This window comes from Propithecus coquereli, unplaced genomic scaffold (genome assembly GCF_000956105.1).
Source record: "Propithecus coquereli isolate 6110/MARCELLA unplaced genomic scaffold, Pcoq_1.0 Scaffold197, whole genome shotgun sequence".
Lineage (NCBI taxonomy): Eukaryota > Metazoa > Chordata > Mammalia > Primates > Indriidae > Propithecus > Propithecus coquereli.
The window spans coordinates 3,609,017-3,627,885 of NW_012144633.1; the positions used below are offsets into that span (position 1 = coordinate 3,609,017).

At 43.8% G+C, this 18,869-nt stretch overlaps 1 protein-coding gene across 3 annotated transcripts in view; it reads right to left on the bottom strand.

Moving 5' to 3' along the window:
- Positions 1 to 18,869, bottom strand: part of PDZK1 (PDZ domain containing 1) — a 32,537-nt gene that overhangs the window by 6,284 nt on the left and 7,384 nt on the right. For 2 of the 3 annotated variants that reach the window (XM_012643450.1, XM_012643451.1), the window contains exons 2-6: positions 11,179 to 11,390; positions 10,166 to 10,415; positions 6,982 to 7,118; positions 5,951 to 6,146; positions 4,004 to 4,200 (exon numbers count right to left, since the gene is read on the bottom strand). In XM_012643450.1, the coding sequence (XP_012498904.1) occupies positions 4,004 to 4,200; positions 5,951 to 6,146; positions 6,982 to 7,118; positions 10,166 to 10,415; positions 11,179 to 11,388 (990 nt within the window). In that variant the 5' untranslated portion in view covers positions 11,389 to 11,390. The remainder of the gene's footprint in view (positions 1 to 4,003; positions 4,201 to 5,950; positions 6,147 to 6,981; positions 7,119 to 10,165; positions 10,416 to 11,178; positions 11,391 to 18,869) is intronic. The other variant, XM_012643452.1, reaches the window with a different exon arrangement.

Here is an 18,869-nt window from a genome sequence, read left to right on the forward strand (position 1 = left end):
GGCAGATGGGAGGGGGAAGGAGGGGATGGGTATATACATACATAATGAGTACGATGCGCGCCATCTGGGGGATGGACACTTGAAGCTCTGACTGGGGGTGGGGAGGGGCAAGGGCAACGACCTAAACATTTGTACCCCCATAATATGCAGAAATAAAGAAAAATTTAAAAAAAAGTAAAACCATAAAAAAAATAAAGTGTGCTGGTTTAATTTGTAAGATGTCATACATGTTCTATTCTTCTTCCAGATACATCTATTGTAAGCTGTAAAATTTCTCTACTGCCCCAACCAGGAAAGATATAAAAGATTGAGCTTGGTTATGGAACATGTATAAACATCACACAAATATATAAAACCACTATAGAACGCTGTACAAGGATCCAGAAAGATGTCCGCAGAATTGCTAGTTTCTTCTGACTCCATGATAGTGAGCAAGTCTCTAAATAACCCATTCATAATCCCCCTGTTGGAAAATAACACATCTGAATGTCTCATGTAAAGTAGGTTCTTCTGGCCTTTCCCCTTCAGTAAGATGAGCTTCAAAGCTCTTTAAACACATCAGAGAAAGTAAACGCATTAGAGAAAGTAAAACACAAGACACTTGTGATGGTTAATTTTAGGGGTCAGCTTGATTAAGGAAAACCTAAAAACTTGGTAAAGCATTATTTTTAGGTGTTTCTGTGAGGGTGTTTCCAGAGGAGAACAGCATGTAAGTCTGAGCAGACTAAGTGGGGAAGATCTATCCTCAGTGTGGGCAAGCATCATCCAATCAGCTGGGGGCCTGGAGAGAACAAAAACAGAAAAGACAAGTGTGTCTATCTGCTGGAACTAAGATAAACTCTTCCTATCCTTGGACATCAGAACCCTAGGCTCCCTGGCCTTCGGACTCCAAGACTTATACCAGCAGCCTTCTAGGTTCTCAGGCCTTGGGCCTCAGACTGTGGGTTACACCATCAGCTTCCCTGCTTGTGAGGCCTTCAGACTTGGACTGAGCCACCCTGGAGATACCCCACGGTCTCCAGCTCACATACAGCCCGGCATAGAACTCAGCAGCCACAATAATCCGAGCAACCACCCCCAATAACCCATAATAATAAAAAACATACTAGTGCTGCCGCCGCAGAACCCTAAAACAACACTATTTTTATAACTATCTGAAGACTCAACTATAAGACACCCACTTATACACATAGTAATAATTGAGGGGAGGGTAGCAGCTATCGTATGATCACATTGTAACAAATGTTAATTCCAACCCTTTACTGCTTGCCATCTTTAAATACTTCTGATCCATCTTTACTCAAAGACCACCCATGTGAAGAAAGTAATGGTCTTCAATTCAGAAAAGGCATAGAACAGGAAACATGATTGATTTTTGTTTTAATGGAAAAAATAGCTGAGCTGGCTGTGGATTTTAGTTGAGAGGGTTAGAAGGGTAGATTTGAGTATGGTGTGATCCTGGAGCAGCAGTTACATTGCTGCTCATGAGTATCCAAAACATTTGTTTAGGCAGTGAATAGGAAATAAGCAATTGAAGGCGAGCACAGGGTGTGCTCCACCTCAAGTCACACTGTTCAGCAGCCTGGCTAAAATTAGATTTGGGGCCCTTGGTTATCGTCTGTCTTACTAACCACAAGACCACATCGCCTTCCTTTCTAAATGAAAATCGCACCAGCACAGAACCTCCTAGTTAGTTACTCAGTTCAACTAACTTCAGACCTTTCAGTGATATACTTGTAAATGTTCCACATTAGAGTCTCTCTCTTCAAAATGTGGAAAATCAAAGTGACTCATTACATGTAAAAATGCATCCAATAGTGCTACTTGAACAAATCGACTGTATCTGACAGTAGCAGCTCATCGTGAGGCAAAGTACAGTAACATCGAACTCTTAAATATTTGAACCAAGAATGAATAAAATCTCATTGAGTGTGTAATGTGCCAGAAACTATTATAGGTATTTGTTTTATTCACTGATATAGCCCAAAGAGTCACCCCCCGACCCCCAGCCTAACCTACGGAGCTTACTTTGGGGAGGGAGAAGAAGAACAGGGAAGGCATCTTTTTAGATCAAAATTCTCTTACGTTAACCAAAACAGAAAAATTAGTTAAATCATTCTATGCTCATTCTCCTTGTAAGATTAGGAGTCATCGGAAAGAACTACATCAGAATCCCCTTCATAACAGCTGGAGCAGTGGCCTCTGACATCTTGCTTGACTGTTGCCCACCAACTGGAAAATAACTCATCCCACTTCTGCCAGCTTTAGTTGTTCCTAAGACAAAGCTAGCTCCCATAGCTCCTCTATTTGGTCCAGCTGTGCCCCATAGAATGCAAAAATAAGCATACTCCTCACGTGATAGCCTTTCAAATTCTTAAAGATGCTCTCTTCTCCAAAGCCTACACTTATTCAAGCTAAATACTCACATGGTGACTTCCAAAACTTCTTCCCTGGTTACCTTTCTTGTCACTGGCCCTCTTAGAAGTGAGGTTCTCAGAACCGGACACAATCTTGATTTAACGAACATTTATATGTGTGAGGTATTATTCTGCGCACTCTAAATATTCTCATTCAACACTCCTAAACCACACTTCATAGTAGCTACCCCCTTCATACAACTAAGGAAACTGAGGCAGAGAGAGGATAACTTGCCCAAGGTTATATTACTAGGGATTCCAAGTATGGTCTGACTCAGTACAGTAAGATAGTTGTCTCCAGAAGCCAAGTATCAATTAATGTAACTTTAAATTGCCTTTTTGGGTGGGGGCAGCTACTTGGAATATCACCAAGTTTCTGGTCTTTCTCTATGGTCATCAGATCAGGTCTCACTATTTGGTATTCATATAACTTACTTGTTAGTATAGTACTTGGAATTATTTCTGTCTAAGCTTAACCTTGTTTTTATTCTTTCTAGCCTAATATTAATTACACCCTCCAGCAAATTATCCACCATTACTTTAAGTCTTCTGAAAGTATTTTAAAATATGTTTTCCACATCTCCATCCAAATTTACTAAACTAGTTTAGGATAGGAAAAAGTAGCCTGCCATTAGAGACTTCTGTTCAGGTTGACGTTGTTCTAATATCAAGTATTTTCTAAGTTTGATTGTTCAACTAGCCAAAAACCACATTTTTCTATGTATTTCATTGTTTAATTTTATTTACAAGATTATCTTGAAATATCTAATCAAAATGTGCTGAGAAGGAATATGGCATAATGAATTGAGTCCAAGAACTTGGGTTCAAATACTGGCTTCAGTCTTTACTAAACTGGGTGACTTTAGGAAACTGAAGCTTTGAGAGATGATTTGCTAATCTATAAAAAGGGGCTAATATTACCACCCATAATATTCTTCTGTATCATTTATTTTGAACGCTATTATCGTATGTCACAGAACAAGAACCATCTATCATGTTCATATTTATGACCAACACCTAGCAAGGCTGATGGTACTTAGAAGGCCCCCCCGATATCTGTTAAGCTACACTGAACCTCAGTTCTTACCTTAAAATAAGTGCAGTAGTAGGTGTTATGATTAGGAGTTGTTAAGAGGAAGTAAGGTTAGTTTGATTCAGCTTGGTCTTAGTGAGTCTGTTTCTACTTCCTTCATTTGCTAAGGACTTACAAGCAGTTTAATAATCCTTTCTGGGCTTTTACATGAGATTGGTGGAACTTACTGATCTACAGTTTAAAATCCAATTGTTCCCTGTTTGGGGAACAATTTTATTTCCAGGCTCCTGTTATCCATAGATTTTCTCATATCGCCAAGAGTAATTCTGCAGTTATAGTTGCCAATTCTTTCAAAATCTTAAGTCCAAAGACTTAAAACTCTTTTACTTGACATTTTTTTATTACTACCAACTTGAGCTTCATTTCAGCCTTACTGATGATCATTATGCCCCTTCCGGTTTGAAGAACAAACTAGTAACTCAGCCCAAAATTTGAGGACATCAATGAATGGACCCATCCTTAATGCACAAATACGTGGCTTTGTGCTACTCACCAGTTTATATATGTTGTCCGTCTCTTTGTCCACTACCAGCAGTGAAGTCTGATCTCCACCCTTTTTAATCATTTCCACAACACTGTCATGATCCAGAGTTTCCACAGACTCGCCGTTGACAGCAACTACCAGGTCATTGTTCTTCAAGCCAGCCTGCTCTGCTGGACTTCCAGGATCTATGTCCTTGATGATTTGACCTACCCTCCCCCACCCCCAAAAATAAAATTATCAGAAAGGCCCGTAAACAAATAAACCGGGATTTCTGCTGGAGTCCCAGGCCCTGATGAAATAGATATAAAAGACACGCTGAGTACAACTACTGTCCCTCCTACCAGCATCCCAAGAAGCTTATAAAACACCCAATCTGGGCTAACTTCCTGCTCAGATCACATTCCAGGAACTAACCCAGCCAGTAACAATGAAAGGATCTTAAAGAATCATGTACTAGGCCGGGCGCTCACGCCTGTAATCCTAGCACTCTGGGAGGCAGAGGTGGGTGGATCACTCAAGGTCAGGAGTTCGAGACTAGCCTGAGCAAGAGCGAGACCCCCGTCTCTACTAAAAATAGAAAGAAATTACTTGGACAACTAAAAATACACAGAAAAAATTAGCCAGGCATGGTGGCGCATGCCTGTAGTCCCAGCTACTCGGGAGGCTGAGGCAGAAGGATTGCTTGAGCCCAGGAGTTTGAGGTTGCTGTGAGCTAGGATGACGCCACGGCACTCTAGCCCAGGCAACACAGTGAGACTCTGTCTCAAAAAAAAAAAAAAAAAGAATCATGTACTAAAAGCAACATTCAATATTGACAAAACAGCAGGCTAAGCATAAAGGGTCAGCAAGTTCCCAGGAAGTCCGTGGGCATACCTGCATCCATACATCTTATATAGAAGCCAAGCCATAAGAAAAGGGGAAGGGAAGAATAAAAACAAAACCAAAAACTTTGTACCTTAGGAAACCCATGCTTCCATTTTAGTAGCCTTTGGGTGTATTCAGCTGTGAATGTATTTGTAAATACACACTTCAAGGATGTGCCTTTAGCCACCTTCCTTCTGACTTCAACTATCTTTACCAGATGCCTCCAGAGCCTTCATACTTTTTTCGTCCCTCACACTAGTTCAAGAAGCTCCAGTTTCACTTTTCCAGCTAAGTATCTCCAACAAGATCTCAGATCCCTCAAATTTAATGTATCCAAACCAAAAATCAGCTCTGCCCGTCCATTCTCCATCCCAAAGGCCTGTTAGTATTCCCCCAGTCACCAACACTCAACGGCTGATTCTTCCCCAGCATCCACTCCCTGTATCTAGTCAGTATCTAAATCTTTTGATGCTACCTTAGTATTAATATTCTACACATCCCTCTTTCTCTAATCCCATTTCCTCTACCCTGAATGTGGTTTGTATTAGTTCCTGCCTGGAATTCTACCTAAACTACAGCACCTTACCAACTGCTCTCCCTTCTCCAATCTTTCCCCCACGTCCCCACCCCTTTGATACATCCCTGCCTTCAGATCTGTCTTGATGGACATGTCAGACCAAGTCACTCCCCAGGGCAACAGAATGAGTGTGGGCTTTGGAACTAAACAGCCCTGAGTTGGACCCAGCTGCAGCACAAGTATTTGACTTTATATAATTACTGCATCTTCAAGCCCTCAATTTCAACAATTCTTCTTACAGAATTGTTAGAAGTAATTGAGATGTATAAAGTTCCTAAGACATTCTAGGCTTAATTTTTCTTTTCTCTCACATTGTTCAAAAAATTCTTAACTCCTCATTGACTAATGAGCTAAATCTAAACTCTTCAACTCAATATTGAAGTTCCTTCATCATCTTTGTCCAACCTACCTTCCTAACTTGGATTCTTACACTATACACCAGACAGAACTCAAGTCAGCGGAGTGAAGAATGGGATGGTTACATTGCCAAGTTTTCCACTCTTCTAGTGCCTTACCTTTGGCTTCTGGGCCTGCCCTCAGATAGAAACCATAGCCATCACTTCCCTTCTTCATCTCCACAACTCGTGGCTGGTGGGGTAACAGTTTCAAATTGGCAGTTTCCCTTTTGAATTGTATCTTCTGCTCACTATAGCACTTGTCAGTTTCTTTGTCCACCAGCAGGAACATGACACGGCTTCCTGACTTCTTCACCTGCAACAACACACACAGATGAGGGATGACACTGACCACCAAGAACAATGCTGGGGAATAGGAAAGTTGCTGTATAGAGGCACATGGTCTCCAGATGCAACAGAAAATACAGGATGCAAGGCCTGAGTTTAAGCTGTTACGCTATTTCCTACTACCTAACTAGTATTGCTCTATCTTCATTTCCATATTTGTTTTTCTCTTTGTTAAGTGTGCCCTCACCCACATAGATGCTAACTAAACCCAGGTGAGAGCTGGACTTTAGAAAATCCAGAAGTGTAGGTGAAGCCTAGGAGTTTGAAAAAGAAAGTAAAGGTCCATTGTGAAAACTCATTCTAAAAAGAGTAGAAGAAGGTTGGTCAATTTTCAAGGTTCCATATGCCTTCAAAGGAAAATCTCAGTGTTTTCCATGTGTCATGGAACCATGCTGGGACATAAGATTCGGGGTCATAGACCTTCCAATATTGTGCATGTGTAGCTCCATATTTACCACTACATTGGTTATCTTCTACTTCCTATTAAAACGTTTCAGTATCATCAGCTCAACATTGAATTTATCATAAATTCAGAGGGGGCTCCCGACCAGGTACAAACAAGATCCAAAAGATAAAGTTAATGGTTCTTTAGGCCCCTTATGAAACTAGCAAAGACCTTATTCCAAAACCCTGAATTAACACTGCTTCTGCCACTAATGAGTCTGTCCAGCCTTAACATGAAGGGGCAACTCAAGTGGGTATTCCTTCTGCCATAAACTCATTGTGGCCCCTACCACTCATCTTCCTGTCACTTGGAATGACAGTGAAAGACAGGGTAAGAAGAGTTCCCCTCTGGGACATACCTTCTCAACCACTTCCTCATGGCTGGCGTCTTCTACATTCTCTCCATTCACTTCAATCAAGTGATCATCAGGCAGCACCCCAGCTTTCATGGCCACACCTTGGGGTGTGATATCAGTCAGGTATACCCCCTTTTTACCTGAAAGGCAGGCGAGAATAAACTCCATTGCACAGAAAAACCAGAGATCTAATGGTAACAGGTTTTCTCACAGTAATATAAAACAGAGCTTCCAATTTTAGAGCTAACTCAAATGGCCTTTGGCTTCTGATTTAGAGTCATGGTTACAGCTCCTAGCATGAAGCTTGACGAAGCCATTACTCAGTGGGTATTTGTTGATTTGAATAGAATTTCTGAGCTTAAGTAAATGCAATGAAGGAATCTCAGGTGGCATTGGCCTCCTGAACCAGAAAGTGCCAACCATGCCCAGGCTGCCTCATTGCGTCATACTCTTTCTTTGCATTTGTGTTATAGATTAGAAAGCATCTGTCCCATTCCTTCTTCTCTAGTACTATTAACCATCATGTACCAATGGAGTCAAATAAATCTGATACAGGCTTAACAAGGACAGAGGCACAGGAGGGAGGGAAAGTGTGCACACACTTGAGTGGTGTAATTTAGGTACCACCCACAGCAATGCTGTCAATTCTTTTGAGATAATACAGTAGTTCCCCCATATCCACGGAGGATACGTTCCAAGACCCACAGTGGATGCCTGAAACTGCAGACAGTACTGAATCTATATATACTGTGTTTTTTCCTATTCATGCCTATGGTAAAGTTTAATTTATAAATTAGGCACAGTAAGAAATTAACAATAACTGACCTAATCTTCATAATCTCAGCATATTTTTTTCTTCTCTTAAGCTGAGAACTTTTCACTTAATGGAAGTACTTTACGGCTTCTCTTCAGCATATCTGAATTGCCAGCATCACTATTCTTCCACTTTGGGCCATTTTTATTGATACTTAGTACTTGCATGTTTATGGGGTACATGTGATATTTTGATCCATGCATACAATGTGTAATGACCAAGTCAGCGTATTTAGGATATCCATCACCTCAGACATTTATCAGTTTTGTGTTGGGAACATTTCCAATCTTCTAACTATTTTGAAATATATATTAACTATAGTCTACTGTGCTATTGAACATTAGAACTTATTCCTTCTGTTTGTACCCATTAACCTACCTCTCTTCATACCCCCACCCCTAACACATACACACACATGCACACGCACACCTTTCCTAGCTCTGGTAACTATCAGTCTACTCTACCTCCATGGATCAATTTTTAGCTCCCACATATGAGTGAGAACGGACAGTATTTGTCTTTCTGTGCTGGGCCATTCTTTAGTAAAATAAGGGCTACTCCAACACATAATTAAACACAATCGCACTGTAACAGTCGATCTGCTAACATAGATGGCTACTAAGTGACTACTGGGCAGGTAGCACATACAGCAAGGAGACGCTAGACAAAGGGATGAGTCACGTCCTGGGTAGGGTGGAGCAGGACAGCAGGAGTTTTCACCACACTATTCAGAATGGCTCACAATTTAAAATTTCTAAGTTGTTTATTTCCAGAATTTTTCACATAGTATTTTTGGACCATGGTTGACTGCAGGTAACTGAAACCATGGAAAGAAAAACTGAGGATAGGGCCAGGCACGGTGGCTCACACCTGTAATCCTAGCACTCTGGGAGGCCAAAGCAGGTGGATTGTTTGAGCTCAGAATTCGAGACCAGCCTGAGGAAGAGCGAGACCCCATCTCTACTAAAAATAGAAATTAATCGGAGAACTAAAAATACATAGAAAAAATTAGCCGGGCATGGTGGCGCATGCCTGTAGTCCCAGCTACTCAGGAGGCTGAGGCAGAAGGACCGTTTGAGTCCAGGAGTTTGAGGTTGCTGTGAGCTAGGATGACGCCACGGCACTCTAGCCAGGGCAACACAGTGAGACTCTGTCTCAAAAAAAAAAAAACGAGGATAAGGGGGAACTGTGGTATGTCCATCTAGGCAAAGGGTAGCTTCATAAAGACCATATAAGTCACTTGTAAGTAACAAACTGCTTCCTTGAACACTCAACATTTCTCCTGTTACTTTGTTATATATTTGTCATGAAGAAAACAATTTCTTCACAAAGCTAACCTAAACCATTCACCATGTGCATTAGCACAAGAGCCAAATGAACAGAATTTGAATTATGATTTTATTTTTTACCATTTTACCAATAACAGTCTAAGAAATGCCAAGCTTCCTATAACCACACCACTGTGTTTAATAACTGACAAACTTGAGAAATGCCTCTTATGGCTCATTTACATCTCTTGCTACAGGTTAAATAAGCTTTGGAAATAATTTTAAGTTTACCATTGGCCTGCTGCTTTACCACTTACCAAGTCATGACCTACCCCCGGTGTTTCTCCAGTACCAGAAAGAACGTGGGCAGGCGCAGCATTAGCGAAAGAACCAACTGCTAACATAGTCCTCTGGTTCCAACCCATTTCTCAGAGGAACCGTTATACAACTAAGGTCAACTGAGTGCAGGTCAGTCTGCACCACTGAAATTCTAGAAACAGAACTTCTAGTACTTCCTGATGGTCAGGGTTTCTCAAACCACTAGGTACCTCTCAGCTAGAGATCAGGGCGTCACCTCAGAACAGTCTAGGCTAGACCACAGCTGAGGATACTATTTAAATATTATAAGAGGGTAGAGATTCTTGCAGTATCCTCAGCAAATATAACAGTGCCTGACACATCAATAGATGCTCGAGAATTTGTTGAATAAATGAATAACTACCTGGGCACTCAGATGAAAAAAAGATACCAATCTTACTCAAAAGTAGCTATTATAAAGATCCTCCTCTTTCTTGGCTTTTATTCCCCATTCTCCCCCCATCTTCACCCTAAGGAAGCTAGAAAAAAAACAACAAAGCAGCATCATGGCCTCAAAGGGTCCTCGGCCTGATAAACACTTGGGAACAGAAGTGCCCAGTGCCTACCTGCCCCCACCCCATTGCTGTCCAATGTTTTGATCCCTCATTGCACAACCACGCAAGACAAAGGAAGGGGCAAGGAGGGAGGAAAAGCTGCTATAGGACATCTATAGCAACTGAAGAAGAGTCATTAACCAACATCATCTTTATTCTGGAATCTCTTGTCCATGCCCCACCCTCAAGCTTACCGTGGACAGTCTTCATAGAGAAGCCATAGCTGTTCCCCTCCTTCACCAGGTAGCAGAGCCGTGCCTGGGTCCAAGTCTGCATTCCTCTATTTGTCACAGGGGACGGTTTCTTCTCATTCAAATCTTGCTCCTTCTGACTTTGACCCAACTCTTCCAAGTCTGCCTGCATTTTCATTGCTTTCTCATAGGAATCCCCTTCCAGAACTAGTAAGGTCACTGAATTCCCGCTCTTTCTGACCAGATCCACAACCTAGGAGGAGAGAAAGGTAGCTTTAATGAGTAACCCTCTATCAACTACCAGAGGGAAATGCTCCCCACCTGGCTCAATATCTGGCCCTGGAAATCCTGATAGCTGACCCCTGACACCCAGCTAATAAGCAGATGGTACCCCAGCCACCTCCATTCCAGCCCTCCTGAGATCCAGGTGCAGATTAGACTGGGCTTCCGGCACTGTTGGAATCTAGAGTGTGAACCAACTCCAGCCCAGAGGACAATTTCAAGGACTGACCCTTTCTAGAGATGAATGCTGCCCTACAGCATAACAGATCCTCCCAAGTCTACGGGGACAGTAAGGTGTAGTGAGAACAGCATCCACCTGGAGTCAGGCAGAATGGGGTAAGGCCAGACCCTCCCATGTATTCACAGCATGAACACATTAGCACGCTAAGTTATTAAGCTTCCTAATCCAAGAGATAGTGATATGTACCTCACAGGGTCATGATGAGGATATAACAAGGTAATGAATATAAAGTCGCCTAGCATAGTCTCTGGCATATAGTGAACATGCAATGCCTGTTAGACCTGATACTACTCAAATCCAAGAATAATGTTTACAGTTCTTGGCTAATTCCTGGGGACTTGATTGGCCAACATAAACCATAGTGATAAAAGTGTCCTGCTTTGCCAGTGGCAGCCAAGAACCAAACTCTATTGACCCCCAAAATTACACTCTGCAGAGGGGATGTGGGTACTGAAGTGATCGTATAAGAGGAACCCCCAAGTGTCTCATTCACCTGCATATGTTCTTCCTTGTCCACAAAAACACCATTGACCCTAAGAACTCTGTCTCCATCCTGGAGGCCAGCCTTCTCTGCTGGGCTACCCTTCTCAATCACCCGAACCAGGTGACCTGCGGTGTCCTTCTCAATTCTCAGGAAGAAGCCATAGCTTTGCCCTTCTTGTTTGGACAGCTTACATTCCCGGGGGTTGAAGGTGGAAGCCATTTCTGTGATGAAAAACAAATGGATAAGTCCATGGGAAAGAAAATCTAATTGGAGTGAGAACTCTGTCCTCCATCTCCTAGGATTCTATTCTTCCAATCACACCAAATCTAGACTGTTTGGGTAGCTACTCTGGGGATACAGCAGGCAACCTTCCAGAACTTGGTAATGATTTCCAAATCTATTTCCCCCAAGAACAACATTTTCACTTGAGTTTCAGACTCATGTATTTTAGTGGGTAATGGACACAGATGATATCGTTTCAATAGCTCCAAACTCCTCTTTGTCCCCTGACGTAAAGAAATTAAGTCCAAATACATGACCCAAAAATTTTAAGAAAAACAAATCCACTCAAATATTTGGAGAGCCTATCAAGTTCTAGGCATTGAGAATGAATCTATAGAGAAGACAGACTCATATTTGCCTCTCATACTGGCAAGAACATAATTATAACATGTTGTGACTGTTACGCTAGGGAAGAACAGAGTAAGAAGGAGAATATGTTTAATAACAAAGGGTCTTGGGAAAAGGCAGTGGAGTGGGAAGAATCAAGAACAGCTTCCTGGAGGAATGACCTTTCTAAGAACTGAAGAATCAGGAGTCAGGTGAGGTAGGATAGGTCAAGGAAGACCTTAAAAACAGTTTAAAAGAGAAAAAAATAAATAAATACAGAAGCCAGAGCAGAGTAGGGATACCCAAAACAGAAACAATTCCTGGCTGGGCATGGTGGCCCATGCCTATAGTACCAGCTACTTGGGAGGCCCAGGTGTGAGGATTGCTTGAGCCCAGGAGTTGGAGGCTGCAGTGAGCTATGATTGTACTCACAGCCCAGGTGACAGAGCAAGACCCCATCTCAAAATAAATATTAAAAAAAAAAAAGTAGTCTTGTGGCCAAGTCAGGGTTCTCCCTGCTGAAGCAGCTTCTATTTCCCTCCATCCAGTGGGGCCCTTCCTGTTGCCCCACTGCAGGAACAAGGTCCTAAGCCACAGGAGGAAGACAGGAAAAGTGTGAAACCAACAACTGGGGCTTTGGCACCCAGTTGCCGATAAGGGAAGACTCCTGCCAGCGCCCCCCACCCCTCCTGGCTTAAAGCTTTTTCATTTGGAGAATGGGGGCCAGAACAGCAGGGTGCTGCTATGCAAGGCAGGGGGTCCAGAGCAGAAGGCTGGGGTCTGCTCTTTAAACTACCTGCAGGGTAGGCCCTCTTGCCCCCTTGTCACAGTTCCCCACCTATAAGTCAGAGAATAAACCATCTCTCCCTTCCCTCCTCAAGGGACAGGAATAGATGGCCACATAGGGTACGGAGTAGGGTAGAGAATAGGGATCAGAGTGCTCCAGGCTTCCTAGGATCCACGCCATGGTGATTCAAGTACCTATCTCTGACCTTCGTGCCCACAGAGCCGTACAGTACGAACCAGACTGAAAGCCTCCCACTGCCTGATGACACGGCCACCTCACATGGTCTCAGCAAGGTCTGGCAGACACACTGCCAGTGGCATGAATGACTAAGTAGCCAAGAAAACAGATAAATAGACTCCCCATCGAGTGTCAAGGGAAGAGAAAAGAGAAGCTGGGCTCACCAGCGGTCAGTGCTGGCACCTTGGGAGAGCTTAGCTGAGCCAGGTTGAAAGACACGGCCGGCTACCAGGAACCACCACTTTGGGAGGAGAGTAAAAGTACGGGGCATCGCCAGAGTCAAGTTTCCACACATGCAGGCACCTGTTTCCGGTCCAGTTTGAGTCCTTAACATATTGCTTTTTCTGATCATCCAGCCTGCAGGCCTCAGTTTTCAGCTTGAATCCACATCTATGTCCAAGTTCATCTCTAGAACCCTATCAGCTCTCAATTCCATAGAGCCAAAAAGCCTTAAAAAAATAAGACAAAGGTCTCTACTATGCATTTTATTGGGAAGAACAGGCAATAATTATATAAATGAATGAATAAGATCACTTCAGATAATGATACTTGCTGTGAAGAAAATAAAATAGGATATCATCTCCAGGAACAACAGAAAACCCAAAGCCTTTTTAAACTTGGGAGTAATTATTGCAAAACCTCATTCATATCCAACAAAATTTGAAACATGTCCTTATAATCAGAACGAAGGCCACTAGATGCTATATTTTCATCAAAAGATGAGGCTGTTTGTGATCAACATATGAACACTCATTTCTAAGGCACTCACCCCTAAAATTCAGCAATCTCACACCTTGTAGTGACAACCACAGGCTGTTAGTCTCTGCAGACCAAGGATAGAAAGTGAAACCTCATCACTGGTAGAACTAGTCCATGTTGGAAAAAGGGGAAGAGGCAAAGTTTTTCCCGTGTGTCACTGGAGACCTGAAAGCCCAGTATACAAGGAAATACAAATCACTATTTCCCGGCAAAAACTCAAGTTGGTTTTGTTTGGAGTTTTCAAACAGCCAGACAGTAATCACTAGATCTGCACCCGTTGCTTTGAAGCCTCAGGCACTCAAGGTCAGTTTCTTCTCTGTCTGGAAGCCAGAGAATTAGAGCCAGTTCATAGCAATGGGAATATTAAAACGCTACATACTGGTGAGGAAACAACTACTGCTGGCAGCCCCCAAACACCTCCTGCCACGTCTGCAGCCAGTGACAGATTAATGACGGTGTCCACGGATTGGTATGTGCCCAGACCAAACTGATTAAACACTCTCAACTGTGCCAGTGGGGAAGGCAGACCAAAACCCCAAAGCCTGGTCTTACATGGTACCCCCAGGGCCCTAAAACTATCTGTTTTCTTTGCCATCTTGCAGAAAGATGACTTAACTAGGTGTCAAGAGGGCTGCACTCAGGCCCACCTCCAGTGCGGGTTCTGTCTGGTCCACATCCTGGTGACACACTGGCCCCTAAATCAGGGCTAGGATCAGTCACTTTAGTAAGACTCTGTCACTGCTCCATGATGAGGATGCCTGGGACTCTGGAACACAGGGCCTAACTAGGAATGATCTTTGTATTTAAGGATACTGTTTCCTATTTCTTTAGCTCCCATCCCATCTTCTGCTGCCTGAGAAAACCTGGAGATCAGATCCCTAAGGTGGACAGACACGTAACCAGTGAAGGCCTAGGAATCTCTGTAGTATGTCAGCAATCATCCAAAGCCAGAGTCCATTAAGTTTTCAACAGGCTTTATTCTCCAGTTAAATAGCCACAATAAAATACTAGAAATGAAAGAAAGCTATAACCATTTCTGAGCTCCGGGAAAAAAGGTCAACACATGGCAAAGTTCTTATCTCTAGGAAAGAACAAGACACTGGTTGGCAAGCAGGGAAGGCTTGGGGTGAGAAACCGAAAAGTTTGTTTGTTTTTTTTTTTTAAATCTTGATTAATAATGTTAATCATACCTTTAGACTCCACTTTCTTCCAAAAGAAATAATCATTGCTACCGGGAAAGAGAGTAATATGGCCATGGTCAAGAAGAAAACTTGGGTACCTTCTAGAAGTTAGCAAGGCTAGGAAATGACCACAAAGGGGGTGGGGGGTAAGGACTGCTGGATGTGGCCAGAGTAGAAAGAACTAAAGCCACTGGGCTGTTCCCCACAGGAAAGAAAGAGCTGGTGGGACCCCCGGCTACCTCTTCCAAGCCTACAGCAGGTGCCAATGTTTCTCAGCTCCCAGCCAGCCATCAGCATGGATTGATATGATCCTCAGTGAACACCCACCCACACTGACTCCTCTGCACAAAGCTGGAAGCTGTTTCTGAGATTAGGATTGAGACCTAAACAGCCAGAAAGAAGGACTCAGCTTAGCTGGCTGAAGCCGAGAGGAAATCTCATTCCCCCCCCCGGGTTACATGACTGTAGCTGGAAGCTCTACGACTTCCCTCAGCAGAGCTACCTGGGGAGAGAGTAAGACGCATTCCCATTGACCCCAGCGTCAGCGGGACTTGTAGGGAAGCATGCCTGTCCTGTCGGCCTGCACATCAAAAAAGGCCTCTGTTCTAAGATATTTGTGGAAATGTCCTATTAAAAAATACCCTGTCTAGCTAGGCCCATTAGGCTCATAAGCCTATCGAGACAGGGTAGGGGACAGAGGTGAGGTGAAGGGATCTCAAAGCCACTTAGCTCATCAAAACTTCATGATCTCCTGAGAAATATTTGAAAGTCTCAAGGTCAGTAGGAACCTGACAAGAACACAAAGCATTTCCCAAACCCAAAAGTCAACACGGAAATCTCCAGGCTTAAAACCTAAACATGAGCAAAGAAACTAGTGCTTGAAGTCTCCCCACACCACCCCCAATCCTCTTCTCTCCCTGTGGGATAACTAACTCTCATGGGTCACAGAACAATGTCGAGGTTGGGTAAGCTATTAACAGCCACTCTGAGCTCACCTTTACCCAGCTTTAACCCACCTTTACCCAAGGTGTCAGCCTGGTTAGGAGAGGCCCTTTGTCACCCTGTTCAGGCCTCAGGATCCAGCTCTGCCACAGTCAGTGGCCCAGCTACCAATATAGGCACACGTGGCAACCTAAAGTCTTCTTCATGCCCCCTTCCCCAAGTTCTAGTTCTGAGCCTAGCAAACATAGAATCAAGCAGACGAAAGCCACCTTTACCAATTTGCATGGGCTACTTGTCCTATCGTTCAAGTCTGAGGGACTGCTCCCCACCTCCTAAGCCTAAACACCTTCACAGCTGAGGCCATGCCTTCCACTCCCAGTGCCCTATGGGTGGAGTCCCAAGCTCCATTCAAGCCCAAGCCCTACCGATCATCCTGTGAAGCCCTGAGCAAGTGCCGGTCGTCAGCCCTGCCGTACAGTTCCTCGCTCCCCACCAACCTCTGCCCCCCACCAAACAATTAGCTTCTTCAGTTGGTGCACTGGAGCAGGAGAGGTCTGTTAGAATCATGAACATAGCTTCTTCAGTTTTCCACTAAGCATCAAGAAGATGTATCACCCAGACCTGATTTCATTTGTTTATGCCACAGATGTCCATCCCGCACTTACGTGCAAAACACTGTGAAGTGGTTGATGGGATATAGCCAGACACCACCCCTATTTTCAAGGAACTTTACAGTTGAATAGGGTTGAGAAAAAGGTTTAATACAAACACTACCACTGTGAGCAGAGTGTAAGTGCCATACAACCTACAACGTGGGAAAAATTAAGGAAAGCTCCATGAATTCCACAGGATTTGATTTGGGCCTTAACAGACAGGTGGGATTTCAACACATACAGAAGTAGGAAGAGAGCATGTTAGGCAGATAATATGGACAACAAGGCACAAATGTGGGAAAATTTGGAGGCCTGGTCAAGAAGGAGCTAAAAACCCAATGAGGTGGAAGGACAGGCAACAGAAGGGAAATCATAGATGACAAATTGGACTGTAAAGGCTTTGAATCCAGCCCAAGGGCTCTGGGCCTTCTTCAGTTTGGGGGGCAGCAGGCACTACTCAAGGCTTTTAAGCAGTGGAATGACAGGATCAGAGTTGGGCTCCAAGAAGGTAGGTGGGATGGACTGGAACAAAGACACACTGGAAGGAGGCCAGACAAGAGGCCGTCATCGTAACCCTACCCACATGATAAAGGGCTTGGCCCGGCGTGGTAGCCACGAGAATAGAACAGAGGTGGAAGAACTACAGAGAGGACTAAGCAACAGATCGTATCAACTCTTCAACCCTGTTCCCTCGGATTTCTCCATGTAGAGATGACCTCAGACACAACAGGTGTGACAACACAGGTGTTCAAAATGCTTGTTTACGCTGAGTACGACTAGTGTCTGGTAGGAACAGCTCTGCAGCAGCCAGCATCAGAGCCCATAGGCTTCCGTTACTCTCCCCAATCACCGCTGGCAGTCCCCTGCCATGTTTTTTGTGGCTTCCCTGTCATGAGGAAGGATGTCCACTACACACAGCGGCACACACAGTTAAGTCTTCTGAGGCCACAGCTCAATTTGAACACACTGCACTTTTGGCTCCTTTTAGTCCTGGGGTTGCAAGACTACTCTAATTCTGCAGCTACCTACCTACTCCGTCTGCTTCTCTGTAGGGGTCAGTTGTACACTTTACCTGAATTTATTACATTAGCTCAGTTTTTTCCTACTAACCAAGCTTGATACCTTTCCTACTTCAAGCCTGGGGCTCCCCTTCTATTAGGGACTGAATTTTGCACCCCACCCCTAATTCATACATTAAAGCCCAAGGTGACTGTACTCAAAGACAGGGACTTTAAAGAGGTAGTTAAGGTTAAATGAGGCTGTGCACAGTGGCTCATACCTATAATCCCAGAACTGGAGTTTGAGACCGGCCTGGGAAACATAATGAACCCTCAACTCTACAAAAATATTTTTTTAATTAGCCAGGTGTGGTGGTACACGCCTGCAGTCTGAGCTACTCAGGAGGCTAAGGTAGGTGGATTGCTTGAGCCCAGAAGTTCAAGGCTGCAATGAGGTATGACAACACTACTGCACTCTAGCCCGGGCAATAGAGCAAGACCCTGTCAAAAAAAAAAAAAAAATTTAAATATGGTTAAATGAGGTCATAAGGGTGGGATGCTAATCCAATAGGACTGGTATCCTTATAAAAAAAGACACTTGCACAGAGTAAAAAACCACACGAGGACACAGTGAGAAGGTGGCGAGCCGCAAGCCAAGGAGAGAGATCTCAAGAACTAAACCTTCTGACACCTTGGATCTTAGACTTCCAGCTTCTAGAACTGAGAAAATGAGCTTCTGTTGTTTAAGCCACCCAGCCTGTGGTATTCTGTTGCAGCAGCCCTAGCGTCTTCTGAACGATGCTGCCCACTCAGGCCAGGTGTTGGAAAAGGAAAGGGGTCAAAGGAAACCACGCTCATGCCTTGGAGACTGGCAGAAAAGAGATGCCATTAAAAGACAGCGTAGTCGTGAGGAATGAGATGGCAAAGTCAATTTTGGGAAGAGTTTCAATCAGAGGACTTGGCAGAACATCACCTGGAGCACAGGAGATGTTGGACTGGCGTCCAGGGCTGGGACCATGTGCAAGCAGAGCTAGGGGAAGCTCATGAGTGAGAATATGAAGGAAGAGGGCCAAGGACAAAGCCTTGGGTAAACCTGTATCTAAGTGGCAGGAAGATGAAACAAAAAGGAATAATCAGAAATCATAAAGCCAAGATTTTACAGTGTCATCAGAACTAAAAGTATCTCAAGGTAGGCTAGTTAACAATGCCAAATGACACTAAGAGGTAAAGAAAATGAAAACGGAAAATGCCACTTAAGTTTAGAAAATGGCATTCTAAGTCAGATAAGGGACTAAGAAGTGGATACTAAATGAGAGCAGCAATGAATATAGACACTTCTTAGAGCAGATAAATGAGCCTTGGGATAGCAGCTTGAGGGGAAAATGGAGTCGACGGGTAGTTTATTTTTTTTTTTGAGACAGGATCTCGCTTTGTTGCCCGGGCTAGAGTGAGTGCTGTGGCGTCAGCCTAGCTCACAGCAACCTCACACTCCTGGGCTCAAGCAATCCTTCTGCCTCAGCCTCCAGAGTAGCTG